Genomic DNA, 11,625 nt, shown 5'->3' with positions numbered 1-11,625 from the left:
AGCGCAGTCGTTACTTTCTTACAAAATCTGTGACGTTAAAAAAACTGCAACCAGGACGTAACCAGGGGGCTATAGATACTTTTCAAATAATCAAATTGGATTTTTATTTTGTTGGACAATGACATTTTTAGTTAGGAATACTACAAGCAGTAACAATTTGATTGTTGTTTGCCAGTTATTCATTACTGTCAACGCGAATAGTGAATGGGGATTTAGCCATCTTATTTTCGTACTCTCTGCCCCGCCCAGATGTACAGTATGAAGACTCTGGTGCCTTGTTGGCTGCTTATAGTGCAGTGATGGCAGCAGACAGGTCAGTCAAAAATCTTCTATGAATTGGCCGATTGGAAGACGAGATACCAAAAAACACGCTATTAGTGATTAGTTGACTTTAAGATTTAAACGTCCATGCGGAATAGTAAAGTCGACTCATCGCCTAATTCGTTTTACCATTACTGTGTAGACCCACTTCCCCAGAAGTGTCAACCTGCGGCGCATCATTTTATTAAATGGACTCTCACGCTGTTTTAACTTACATGGTGTCGCATCGCATGATGTGATTAATGTTGCCCACTCGGCATCCATTGGAACTTGGTCATCCTGGAAGGGGGTTCCCTCTATCTAAGATCCCTTCCCACCCTTTTTTTCCCACCAAATGAATTTTCTCCGCTTTTCCTATCCCGGGTGTGTGATTTACACTAGACTGTATGATGTAATTGATTTTTGGTAACTGGGGTCTTGTGAAGCCCTTGGAGATGCTTTTGTGATTAAAGGGCTACGGCTATCGAAATAAACTTGACTAAAGTGGACAGGTAAAGTTCCACATCAGTAACTGCAATTGACAGCTATTCAAAAGCTGTTTTCTTTTTTCCATGAGTTTGAGGTCAAAGTTGCGCATCAGTCATTATGAACAGCTACTCAAAAGCTCTTTACTTCTACATGCTTCAGTCTGGATGTCGAGGTTGTCATTCATAACAGTACACAGCTATTCAAAAGCTCTTTTATTCTATACATGAGTCTTGATGTTGTGGCTGTGTATGCAATCACAAATCAACTTCCACTGTAGTGACTGATGTACAACTGATAAACAAATTCAACATCAGGACTCATGCATGTAAAAGAAAACTTCTTTTGTACAGCTATCCACTGTAATGACTAATGCGCAACTTTGACATCGACTTACACATATAAAAAAAATAATAATAATAAATGCACTTAACAAATGTACTGGACCCCCTATCATATATAGACTATCGGCACCATGGAGTGCTTTTATGTGGACTTTTTCAATTTCGTTGAGCTCTCAACTGTTGACCATTTTGAAGAACGGAATCATCATTTTGAATATGAATTCACCTTTTTATACTAAAATTTGAATTATTGGATATCAATATCACAGATTGATTCATTCTATGGACTGTGATATCGGTGGACCTGCCAAGACCCCAACACAATAGTGAGCATGTCACTTATGCTAAAGCTTTGATCACTGGATCCCTGGTCAATGATATATTCGTGTCAACAACAGTCACACATACGCGAAGTCCTGTGTGGATTGTGAATCAAAGGTTGTGGAATTGGTGTGCCATCAAAGATATATTTTGAGGAAGAAGATAGGAGGAGGAGGGTGAGGAGGAGGGAGGTGTGACTTCAAAACCTCACATGAAAAGGAATGAATAATTGCATGCGCTGTTGTTTTTTGGTGCTTACGATTGAGATCAGTGGAGCCGGAAAGCTTTGATTACACACAGCCTTCCTGAAGACCACCCCTTGTGAGTCCAATGAGAGGGGGTAGGTAGGGGTGCTGCTCCCCTCCAAGGAATCCCTCATTCCTGTTCAAAATTGTCACCATGTGGAGAGCTGACTATAATAAAAAAAGTGTGTGCATTAAAGCATTGCATGATGCTGGATTATTTCTTTATGACAGGTAGCAACATTAGTCCAAATTCCAGACAGTTTTAGTTTTGAATAGGTGTCCACTGTAGTGACTAATGCACAACTTAGTTAAGACTCACCTATATAGAATTGAGTTGAGTTGAGTTGAGAAGTTGAGTGGCTGTGCAGTGGAGGGACTGGTGCACAACTTTTGACATTAAGACTCACATATATACAGGAAAGGAGCATTTGAACAGTTGTAAACTAGTGATTGATGCGCTCACATGTGTGACGTATAGAAGAAAGGAGCTTTTGACCAACTATCCACTCTCGTGAATGATGTGCAATTTTGACATCGAGACTCAACTATATAGAGGAAAACAGCTTTTGAATAGATTTTTTTGATTAGCTTTACACTGTGACTGATGCACAACTTTGACATCAAGACACATGCATATACAATATTTTGAATAGCTTTACACTACAGTGGCTGACTTTCAACTTTGGCTGTCCACTGTAGTGACTTTGACACCAAGACTCACATAGACGAAATTGGCTTTTGAATAGCTGCTCACTTAATCAAATCAGATTTATTTATACTGTATAGCACTTTTCAGTCATTAAATTGCAACACAAAGACATTCACAGAGCTAAAACATATAAAAATAAGAAAAGATATATAAACAGACAATGAAATAGTCAAAAATACACAAAACCCCACCGCTCCCATCTCCACATCCATCCATTCATCCATCGATTCTCAACACCGCTTATTATGGTTAGGGTCACAGGGTGCTAGAGCCTATCCCAGCTAGCTTCGGGCGAAAGGCGGACTACACCCTGAACTGGTCGCCAGTCAGTCGCAGGGCACATATAGACACAGAGAACCATTCGCAGTCACATTCACACCGTCACTGAGTGGGAACTGAACCCACGCTGCCCGCACCAAAGTCAGGCGAGTGTACCACTACACCATCAGTGACCCCCATCTCCACATGTAAATGCAAAACACACCCAAACGAACACGCACCCCTGCATACAGCACATAACTTTAGTGACTGACGTTTCCATCAAGATTCCACCCATATACTGTAGAAGAGAACAGATTTTGAATAGCTGCCCATGTTAGTAGACAGGTAGCAAGATCAGTCCAAACCCCAGAAACAATGTTATTTTTTGGCTTAAGTAGTGTGACCATACACGTGTCAAGGATCATCGAAGGGAGTTAGAGCTCTGGCGATGAAAAGATGCTGGCAAGCTTCTTCTACTTGTACTTTCATGTGCAAGCATAGGGGGGAAGCTCTTGCATCTTCAAACCGTGTTGCCGCCCTGACACTTGTAATGACCCCCAACATTTCATCGCTGGGACACGCTCTCGGACTACTACTGCTACGAAGAACACACTGATGCTATCACTGGCAAAGACACGCAATCTAAAAGAATAACAATAAATAGTTTATATGTCAAGACGGAGCTGTTTTTAATTCCTTTGCAATCTGTATTTTAAAGTACAGTAATTTAATACAGGACAGTGAGGGTTAAGGTCAGAGGTTATTCAAGTTAGAGTCAGGGGTTATAGTGGTTTGGGGGTTAGGAGATGAGGGCACTGGGGTTTGAGTAAGGGTGAGGGTTTGGGTTTCATGGATAGGGTTTCGGGTTTGAGTTTAGGGTTATTTTAAAAAAATTATAATAATAATCCAAAATTCACCAACATGGCCACCAAAATGCTAACATGCAAGCGACGAGTGTAGGCTCATAAACACAGAGAGAATCAGGCGTCTACACAAACAACATTAGGAGCCTACCTCCTCATCTGATGGCCCCGGGAGCACGCGTAGCTGATTCAACAAATTGGAAAAAAAAGGATTTTTAGAGGTATTCTGCTCTCTGCCGGCGAGAAGAGAAGTACAGGCAAGCGCAGTCACACCGCCTCGCCTCTAAGAGGCAACCGAGGCTGCACCTCTTCAGAGCTTCCTGTCTGTGGATTGCCAAACAACAGCTAACAAACGGACACAAGAAACTCGCCGGTGGTGCCTGAACGAAATACAAACGATGGGAAAGAAACACAAGAAACACAAGTCGGAAAAACACGCATATGAAGGTATGTACTCAACGTATATATATATATATATATATATATATTTTTTTTTACACCTAACGACTTATAAAAGGCCTATTTTTTTAAAGACGTCTTAGTTTAAATGTTTAGTTTGCGACGGTCGTGCGCGAAGGCTTACTGAGGGCTATTACCTTCAGTGCTAATAGCATGGTTAAACTACCTCGCTTTTGTAAACACGTTTATGTTATTGTACTAAATTCAACGACGGTCGTGCGCGAAGGCTTACTGAGGGCTATTACCTTCAGTGCTAATAGCATGGTTAAACTACCTCGCTTTTGTAAACACGTTTATGTTATTGTACTAAATTCAACGCGACGCTGGTGATTTTAGAGCAAAAACGTTCAGGTGTGTTTCTTTTTGGTAATTGCACGTTTTGTAGCTGTCACTATATTGTTGTCGCGACTAGTTCGTAGAGCGTTAGTATGTCATTGGGTTTGCCGTGTGTTCGCCAGTTAACTAGTTAGTACGTCTCTGTGGGCTTTTGACGGTGGTCTGGAGTTGTCGATTCTAGGTAACTATCTGGTTATTGCGGAATTTGAGTGAGGTCTACTCCAGTGCACACACTGCTCGTGCTGTAGTGAGCAGGTAGAGTCCTGCCAGACTTATAGTTAGGATCATTTATTATTGTTGACGATATTACGTAGTGTAATCTACATATCTGTGTTCAGGCTGGGCAATTGATTGATTTTAGCGTTTAATTCGAGTTTATTGCCAGGGTGATTTAAAAATATATATATATTTTAAAAAAAAAATTCACACAAAAAAAAAAAAACTGTTTTAAAGCAGTGTCTAGTTCAAAGGTGCTTTGGCGCTGATGTCCACTGCTTGCACTGACAACAAGGCTGAGAACCGAGTGGAGCTCGTTTACAAAAGCACAGCCAGTGCTGCTCAATTAGTGGGCACGATTTTTTTACCCTCTAACGATAGTGTTTTTTTTTTGTTGTTGTTAAAAAAGCAACTGGTGACTTAAATTCCTGTAAAAAAGAATTAAGACAACATGAGCTGAATCATTTGACATTGTTTTGCTTTTAACAAGAAAGGAGACCGGTGAATTAAAGACAATTAAGATATTCTACATTTTATTATGTTAAATTATTTATTAAAAGTGGGGCTTTATCATGTTTACATACATTGACAAAAGGGATATTTTCCCATGAAAAATCCCTTATTTTCCTATTTTCTATTATTAAAGTGGATGTGAATGCAAGTTAATTCAGGTTAAAAATATAGTTTTGAAGCTTGTTTGGTATCAGGAGGAATAAAGCAAATCGGAGAAAGGGGAATGAAAAGCAAAGCTTGTTTCGAATAATGTCAATGTCATTTGTGGGTTGTAGTAAAAAGCTTGGAATTTTATTTTAAGGCCTTGTAGCCCAGAACTAGCATGTCTCTCATTTTTGTTTTTGCAGAATACGCAGAGAGACCACTCAAACTGGTCTTGAAGGTGTCTGGCAATGAGGTGACCACGGGGAGCTCCAGCCGGGACACTTTTTACGACGAGCAGTCGCCGGAATGTGATAAAGCCAAAGACAAGAAGAAGAAGAAGAAAAAGGACAAAGAGAGGAACTGCAGCACGCCTGACAGTGACAAAGGAAAGAAGAAGGTAATGAAGCTTTGGTTCTTTTGGTGATTGATTTTAAGTGATTGATTGATTTGTTTGAGTGATTGATTGGCATTACGGAAGGTGATCAAAAAGAAGAAGGGCCACGATAGGGATGGAGAAGATGAACGGGATAACTGCAGGACTCCCATCAGATCGGAGCTGGATAAACTGGAAGGTATCCTAAAACCAGCACATATTGTTTTCAGTTCACTATATTGATTTTATTTGATTTTTTTTCACACCTTCAGCAGAGAAAGAACTAACCCCTCTACAGGAAGCACTGAACCAGCTCATAAGACAGCTCCAAAGGTATGCCGTCGTTTTGTTGACACATGCTCATGGTTATTGCTCTCCATTACAGCAGTACCTTGACCGATGAGTGCCCAAACTTTGAGTTTTTCAAGTTACGAGCTGTCAGTGGATTTATTTATTTTTCCTTTGTGTTGCATAACCAAAATTTGAGTATAAGGGAGCTTCAGATATGCTGCTGCACGAGTGAAGTGGGAAAAATTGGAGCAATTACAGTACTGAAATACCCTCACATGTGGGCAAGGAGAGCCACCATCACTGATGCACTTTCCTACGTTTATTGAACGGGATAAGTAGTCAAACACACAAACACGACGATAACACACTGCTGTCGGCCACATCATTGTTTTATTTTTTCATACAATACTGTGCTATATTTCTTTTAATAAAAATAAAAACATTTAGTTTTTTTGGGGTCTTTTACAGATTAATGGCATTTCTATTCATTCGAAAGGAAAGGATTTGATATTTACATATATTGAGTTACAAGCTTAGTCACAGAACGAATTAAGTTGAGGTAACCACTGCATTATTAATGCCATGTACTTCTTTTCTTCTTCTTGTGGACAGGAAGGACCCCAGTGCGTTTTTTACCTTCCCAGTGACAGACTTGATTGCGCCAGGCTACTCAACCATCATCAAGCAGCCCATGGACTTCAGCACCATGAAAGACAAAGTGAAGAAACAATGCTACGTGACTTTGGATGAGCTCAAGGTTGGAATATTTGAAACACACACACAAGGCCTCTGGGAAGTATTTCCAGTTCTTTACTTTTTCCACATTTTGTTTTCTTTACTTTTTCCACATTATGTTATGTCACAGCCTTATTCCAAAATTTATTACATGAATTTTTCTAAAAATTACACAACACTAAAATAATGTGAAAAACAGTTGTTGACATTTTGGCGTATTTATTAAAAATTGTGAATGCTGAAAACCCCTCTATTTTATTATTCCATTTTTTTCCCAAAAAATATTAAGCATATTTAGGGCATCCAGGAAACCACTTTTTGCAATCCCAAAATTAACTCTTGAAATGGATGAAGGCTTTAAAACTTTATCTTATTTAGGACACATTGGAAATTAGTTTTCAGGTTTTCAAAATTCCCACATTTTTCAGGATTTCATATTTTTTCCTGACAAAATTCCTAAATTAAGGGAGACATTTTACAAATTGACCTAATCCTTTGACATTTCCAGATCACTTTAAACAATTCCAGGTCAGTTCATTCAGGGCAGCTTGGGAACTATTTTTCACATTCCAAAATTTCCAATTTCCCCAGAATACAAAATGTTCAGTTTTGGTCTGTCTAAATTTCTCAACCGATTAAAGCCTTTCTTACATTAAAAAGTTCACAAAATTCAGAACTAAATTTTTTACGTTCCCAAATTTAATACTTTCCCTACAATTCAAAAATTTCCATGAAAATAAATCCATCCATCCATTTTCTGAGCCGCTTATCCTCACATCGCAGGGCACATATAAACAAACAACCATTCGCACCTACGGGCAATTTAGATTTTTCAATTAACCTACCATGCATGTTTTTGGGATGTGGGAGGAAACCGGAGTGCCTGGAGAAAACCCACACAGGCACTGGGAGAACATGCAAATTCCACACAGGAGGGGCCGGGGATTGAACCCTGGTCCTCAGCACTGTGAGGCAGACTCTCTAACCAGTCGCTCACCGCGCCCCTGAAAAATAAATCCCAACTAGGCATTTTACATATTTACCACCACCTCCCACATTTCTCCACCGATTTCAAATCAGTCTAATTTCAAACTCTTCAACTCATTCAGGTTATCTCGGGTTATTTTTCAGATTCACCAAATTTCCTCATCTTTTAGTATTCCACATTTTCCAAAACAAAATTCCCAAATGAATGAATACATTGTAAAAATGAACCATAATCATGAAAACTAAGCTTTTTTTCAGTGTCACAATTGAAATTAAATTAATTGCACAGCATTTTAATTCCGGTTTAGCTCCTGCGCATTCACACTCAATTTATACAGAAAATGCCTTCTCTAGCGGTCGATGTTGTTGTAGGCTGACTTCAGGACAATATGCGAGAACGCCATGGTGTACAACAAGCCTGAAACCATTTACCACAAAGCTGCTCGCAAGCTGCTGCACTCGGGGATGAAGATTCTCAACAAGGTACACAAATGAGATCCACCACACCGGGGCAGTAGAGCACTTTTCAACGTGTATGTCATTCCTCCACCTACAGGAGCGTCTGGAGAGCCTGAAGCAGAGCATTGAGTTCATGTCCGGTCTGGATCCATCTGACAAGGCTGCATGGAATCGCCAGGATCAAGGGGCGGCTTGCTTGCTGACCAAAAGAGAAGCCAGCACGGAGGGCAGTGAGCGATCGCAGACGCCTGGCACACCCAGGTTCCCTTCAACCTGTTACTACCACTTTTTTTCTCCCCTTTTAGCTTACATCCCACGACGTCTGCCATCTTATTTTTTTTGCTCTGATACCCCTTTTAAATGTTGCGTGGCGCCGCAGGCGGAGAACGCGAGGAATGTCTTTCAGCATGCCCTGTCTCTTTCTGTGACGTCTTTGTAATTCCGCCTACTACTAAAAAGCCATGAAAAGCCAAGCTGCTATCAAAATGGTAGACACGCAGAAACATCTTTCTCATCAAGATACTCTTATCTGCCTCACTAGATCCATACAGTAGAAATGATTTCACATCTAGAACAAAGGCACCAACTTTTAATTAGAATATGTCTTCAGCCGAATGCTTTAATGCTAACTGGTAGTTTGCTAACAGCTAGCATGCTAGCAACCAGCCTATATCCAGATAATAGTCATTCACTGACAGGTGACATTTGTACCATGATTATGGGTCTATGCACTTGCACGCTAGGTGTTAGCAAAACAACTGTTAGAATGCTAGCATTATGCTTTAGAAATAGCACCCGCTCATCTCGAATCATTGTGACATTTCCATATTTGCAATATTTGTGTTGGCAGCATGCTTGATGTTATTATACCAACTGTTTTAGGCATGTTGGTAGCATACTAAGTTTTAGCATGCAAGCATTAGCCTTTAGAAAAAGCCCTTGGTTAATATTACTCATCATGACATGTTCCCATATTTATAATAGGCTTTACACGATCAGGATTTTTGGGGCTGATCACCGATCAGCGAGTTTAAAAAAACGATAACCGATCACCGATGCGATCACAAGATGGAGGAATGTGTCTATTTAAATGACCTGTTCATTTACTGTATTACTTACTTAATTGCTCCAAAAATTGTATTTACAATAAATAATATATCTTTGTTCCTCTATTTATCCAGTGAGGCATAGTGAATGGTCTTCTATTAGATGGCAGGAAGTACATACAGTAATTAATGTATCCACTTTTTGTGACATTTTTGTTTGTTGGTGTGCCGTGAGATTTTTCAATTGTAAACTATGTTCCTTGGCTCCATAAAGGTTGGAAATCACTGCTATAGTCAGATCGTGTATTCTAATCAGTCAGGTCAAACCAACATTACAACATGACAGAAATAATGGGTGCTAACCTACTGTAATTCAATTACTTCACACACACCGAAACTTTAGAGCATGCTTCGACAGAACGGCGGCATGTTTACGTCCAACTGTTCGTGCTAGCAGTAGCTTGCTATGCTACATAACATTTTATTGCCTGCTTGTGAGCCGTATCGTATTGAAAGTACGTTAACATACCTCAAGCAAGCCTTAAACAAATGTCCTCTCCTGTCCTGAGCACCGGTGACCACCAACACACGTTTTTCCCCATTTTGTCCTTATAATACTGTCGGCGCGCGCCACTCTTCTTGTTGGCGCCACTGTAACGAGTGTATCAGGTCGCATTTGAGTTGACAAGATAAAGCCCAATGATCGTAAAAAATGGCATGCGGTGGTATCGGAATACAAGATTTTATTGCAGTAGTCTGACAGTGCAATCGTGAAAGAGCAGATTTGTCTTGTAGTTTGATCCGGGCATTACGTGTTGCCAGTCTCAGACGTGTTGTCTGTCCCACACCGCCGAAATTATTTTCTTTTTGTTTTTTCTTTTTTTATTATCTTTCTTTATTTATTTTTTTTAAATAACAGTACTACGTCAAAAGACACGCGACAAGGCTAAAAATAAACTAGCTTTTGGATTCAAATAGACTGCACACGGCGACACGGAGTAAATGTCTTTTGCGGAGCCGATCAATGACGTCATTGATCGAATCGGCGAATTATGACATTAAAGCCGATCAGCTGATCAGCATAAAATGCTAAATATCGGCCGTTACCAATCAGCCCGATTAAAATCGGTGTAAAGTCTAATTTATAATATATTATAATATATACAGGGATCTTGTTTAATGGCGGCATGGTGGAAGACTGGTTAGCACGTCTGCCTCACAGTTCTGAGGACGCGGTTTCAAATCCGGCCTCACCTGTGTGGAGTTTGCATGTTCTACTCGTGTCTTCGTGGGTTTTCTCCGGGTGCTCCAGTTTCCTCCCACATCCCAAAAACATGCATGCTAGGTTATTTGACAACTCTTAAATTGCCCGTAGGTGTGAATGTGAGTGTGAATGGTTGTTTGGTTATATGTGCCCTGTGATTGGCTGGCAACCAGTTCAGGGTGTACCCAGCCTCTTGCCTGCAGTTAGCTGGGATAGGCTCCAGCATACCCACAACCCAAGTGAGGATAAGTGGTGTAGAAAATGGATGGATCTTGTTTGATGTGCTTCCCGCGTCTGAGATGCACAAAAATGAGCAGGGACACACGAAACATTATCAATCTACATCCACAGACGCACGTTGCTTACCTACGTGTGTGTGTCTGTGTGTGCGCGGGCGCGCATGTTGCTGAAATACTTCAGCGAATCATTATCCACAAAAAGTTCGAGTCCTGTCTGGGTGATAGTCAATCACAGGCAGAGGAGGGCGGGATATTGTTACATAAATACAACAGAGACTTTTTTCCGGACTCCAATCAATTTTCCTTGTTGTGGTAACACCTGGCATATCACTCACGACGCAGTGAGCCGCTGGCGGAACAGCTTTGAATCCGTAGATGCACACAACTGGGACACTTTAAGTAAAGTTAATTATTTATTATGTTCGCTAGCCTAGGAGCTCACTAGCTAGCGAACTAAGGAGCTAAACAGCTTGCTCTGGCTCAATCGTGGCGACATTTAAAAGAGGTCACTAACTGGCGAACTGCAGTCCCTGTCCGGACCCAAAAACAGTCCCATACGGACCCACACCCTAGCCAAAAAAGAAGTTGATTAAAAGAGGGAGAACGATCAGAAAATGATAGATAAAGCAAGAGAACATTTGGAACAAACTGCGCTTAACATTGAATTATCAGTCTCATTTTCGTTTGTACTTCTCAGTTGGAAGTTCCCACTAATTAAAAGTGCATATAAAGTGGGTACGGGAAGTATTCAGACTCCCTTACATTTTTCACTCTTTTTTTATATTGCAGCCATTTGCTAAAATCATTTATTTATTTTCCTCATTAATGTACACACAGCACCCCATATTGACCCAAAAAAAAAACAGAATTGGTGAAATTTTTGCAGCTTTATTAAAAAAAGAAAAGCTGAAGTATCACAGAGCCATAAGTATTCAGACCCCTTTCAGTGACACTCATATTTAAATCAGGTGCTGTCCATTTCTTCTGATCATCCTTGAGATGGTTCTACACCTTCATTGGAGTCCTGCTATGTT

General features: G+C 40.3%; 1 protein-coding gene across 6 annotated transcripts in view; it reads left to right on the top strand.

The window, feature by feature from the left end:
* Nucleotides 1-3,820: 3,820 nt before the first annotated feature.
* brd7 (bromodomain containing 7) overlaps nt 3,821-11,625 on the top strand; it is a 17,058-nt gene continuing 9,253 nt past the window's right edge. For 4 of the 6 annotated variants that reach the window (XM_061765555.1, XM_061765554.1, XM_061765553.1 and 1 more), the window contains exons 1-7: nt 3,821-3,976; nt 5,401-5,594; nt 5,676-5,769; nt 5,843-5,903; nt 6,474-6,618; nt 7,956-8,066; nt 8,140-8,303. In XM_061765555.1, coding sequence (XP_061621539.1) covers nt 3,928-3,976; nt 5,401-5,594; nt 5,676-5,769; nt 5,843-5,903; nt 6,474-6,618; nt 7,956-8,066; nt 8,140-8,303 — 818 coding nt within the window. In that variant the 5' untranslated portion in view covers nt 3,821-3,927. The remainder of the gene's footprint in view (nt 3,977-5,400; nt 5,595-5,675; nt 5,770-5,842; nt 5,904-6,473; nt 6,619-7,955; nt 8,067-8,139; nt 8,304-11,625) is intronic. The other 2 variants (XM_061765556.1, XM_061765552.1) reach the window with 1 other exon arrangement.

Source organism: Phyllopteryx taeniolatus, chromosome 2, assembly GCF_024500385.1.
Source record: "Phyllopteryx taeniolatus isolate TA_2022b chromosome 2, UOR_Ptae_1.2, whole genome shotgun sequence".
NCBI classification, from domain to species: Eukaryota; Metazoa; Chordata; class Actinopteri; order Syngnathiformes; family Syngnathidae; genus Phyllopteryx; species Phyllopteryx taeniolatus.
This window is presented reverse-complemented; position numbering and strand designations above follow the sequence as displayed.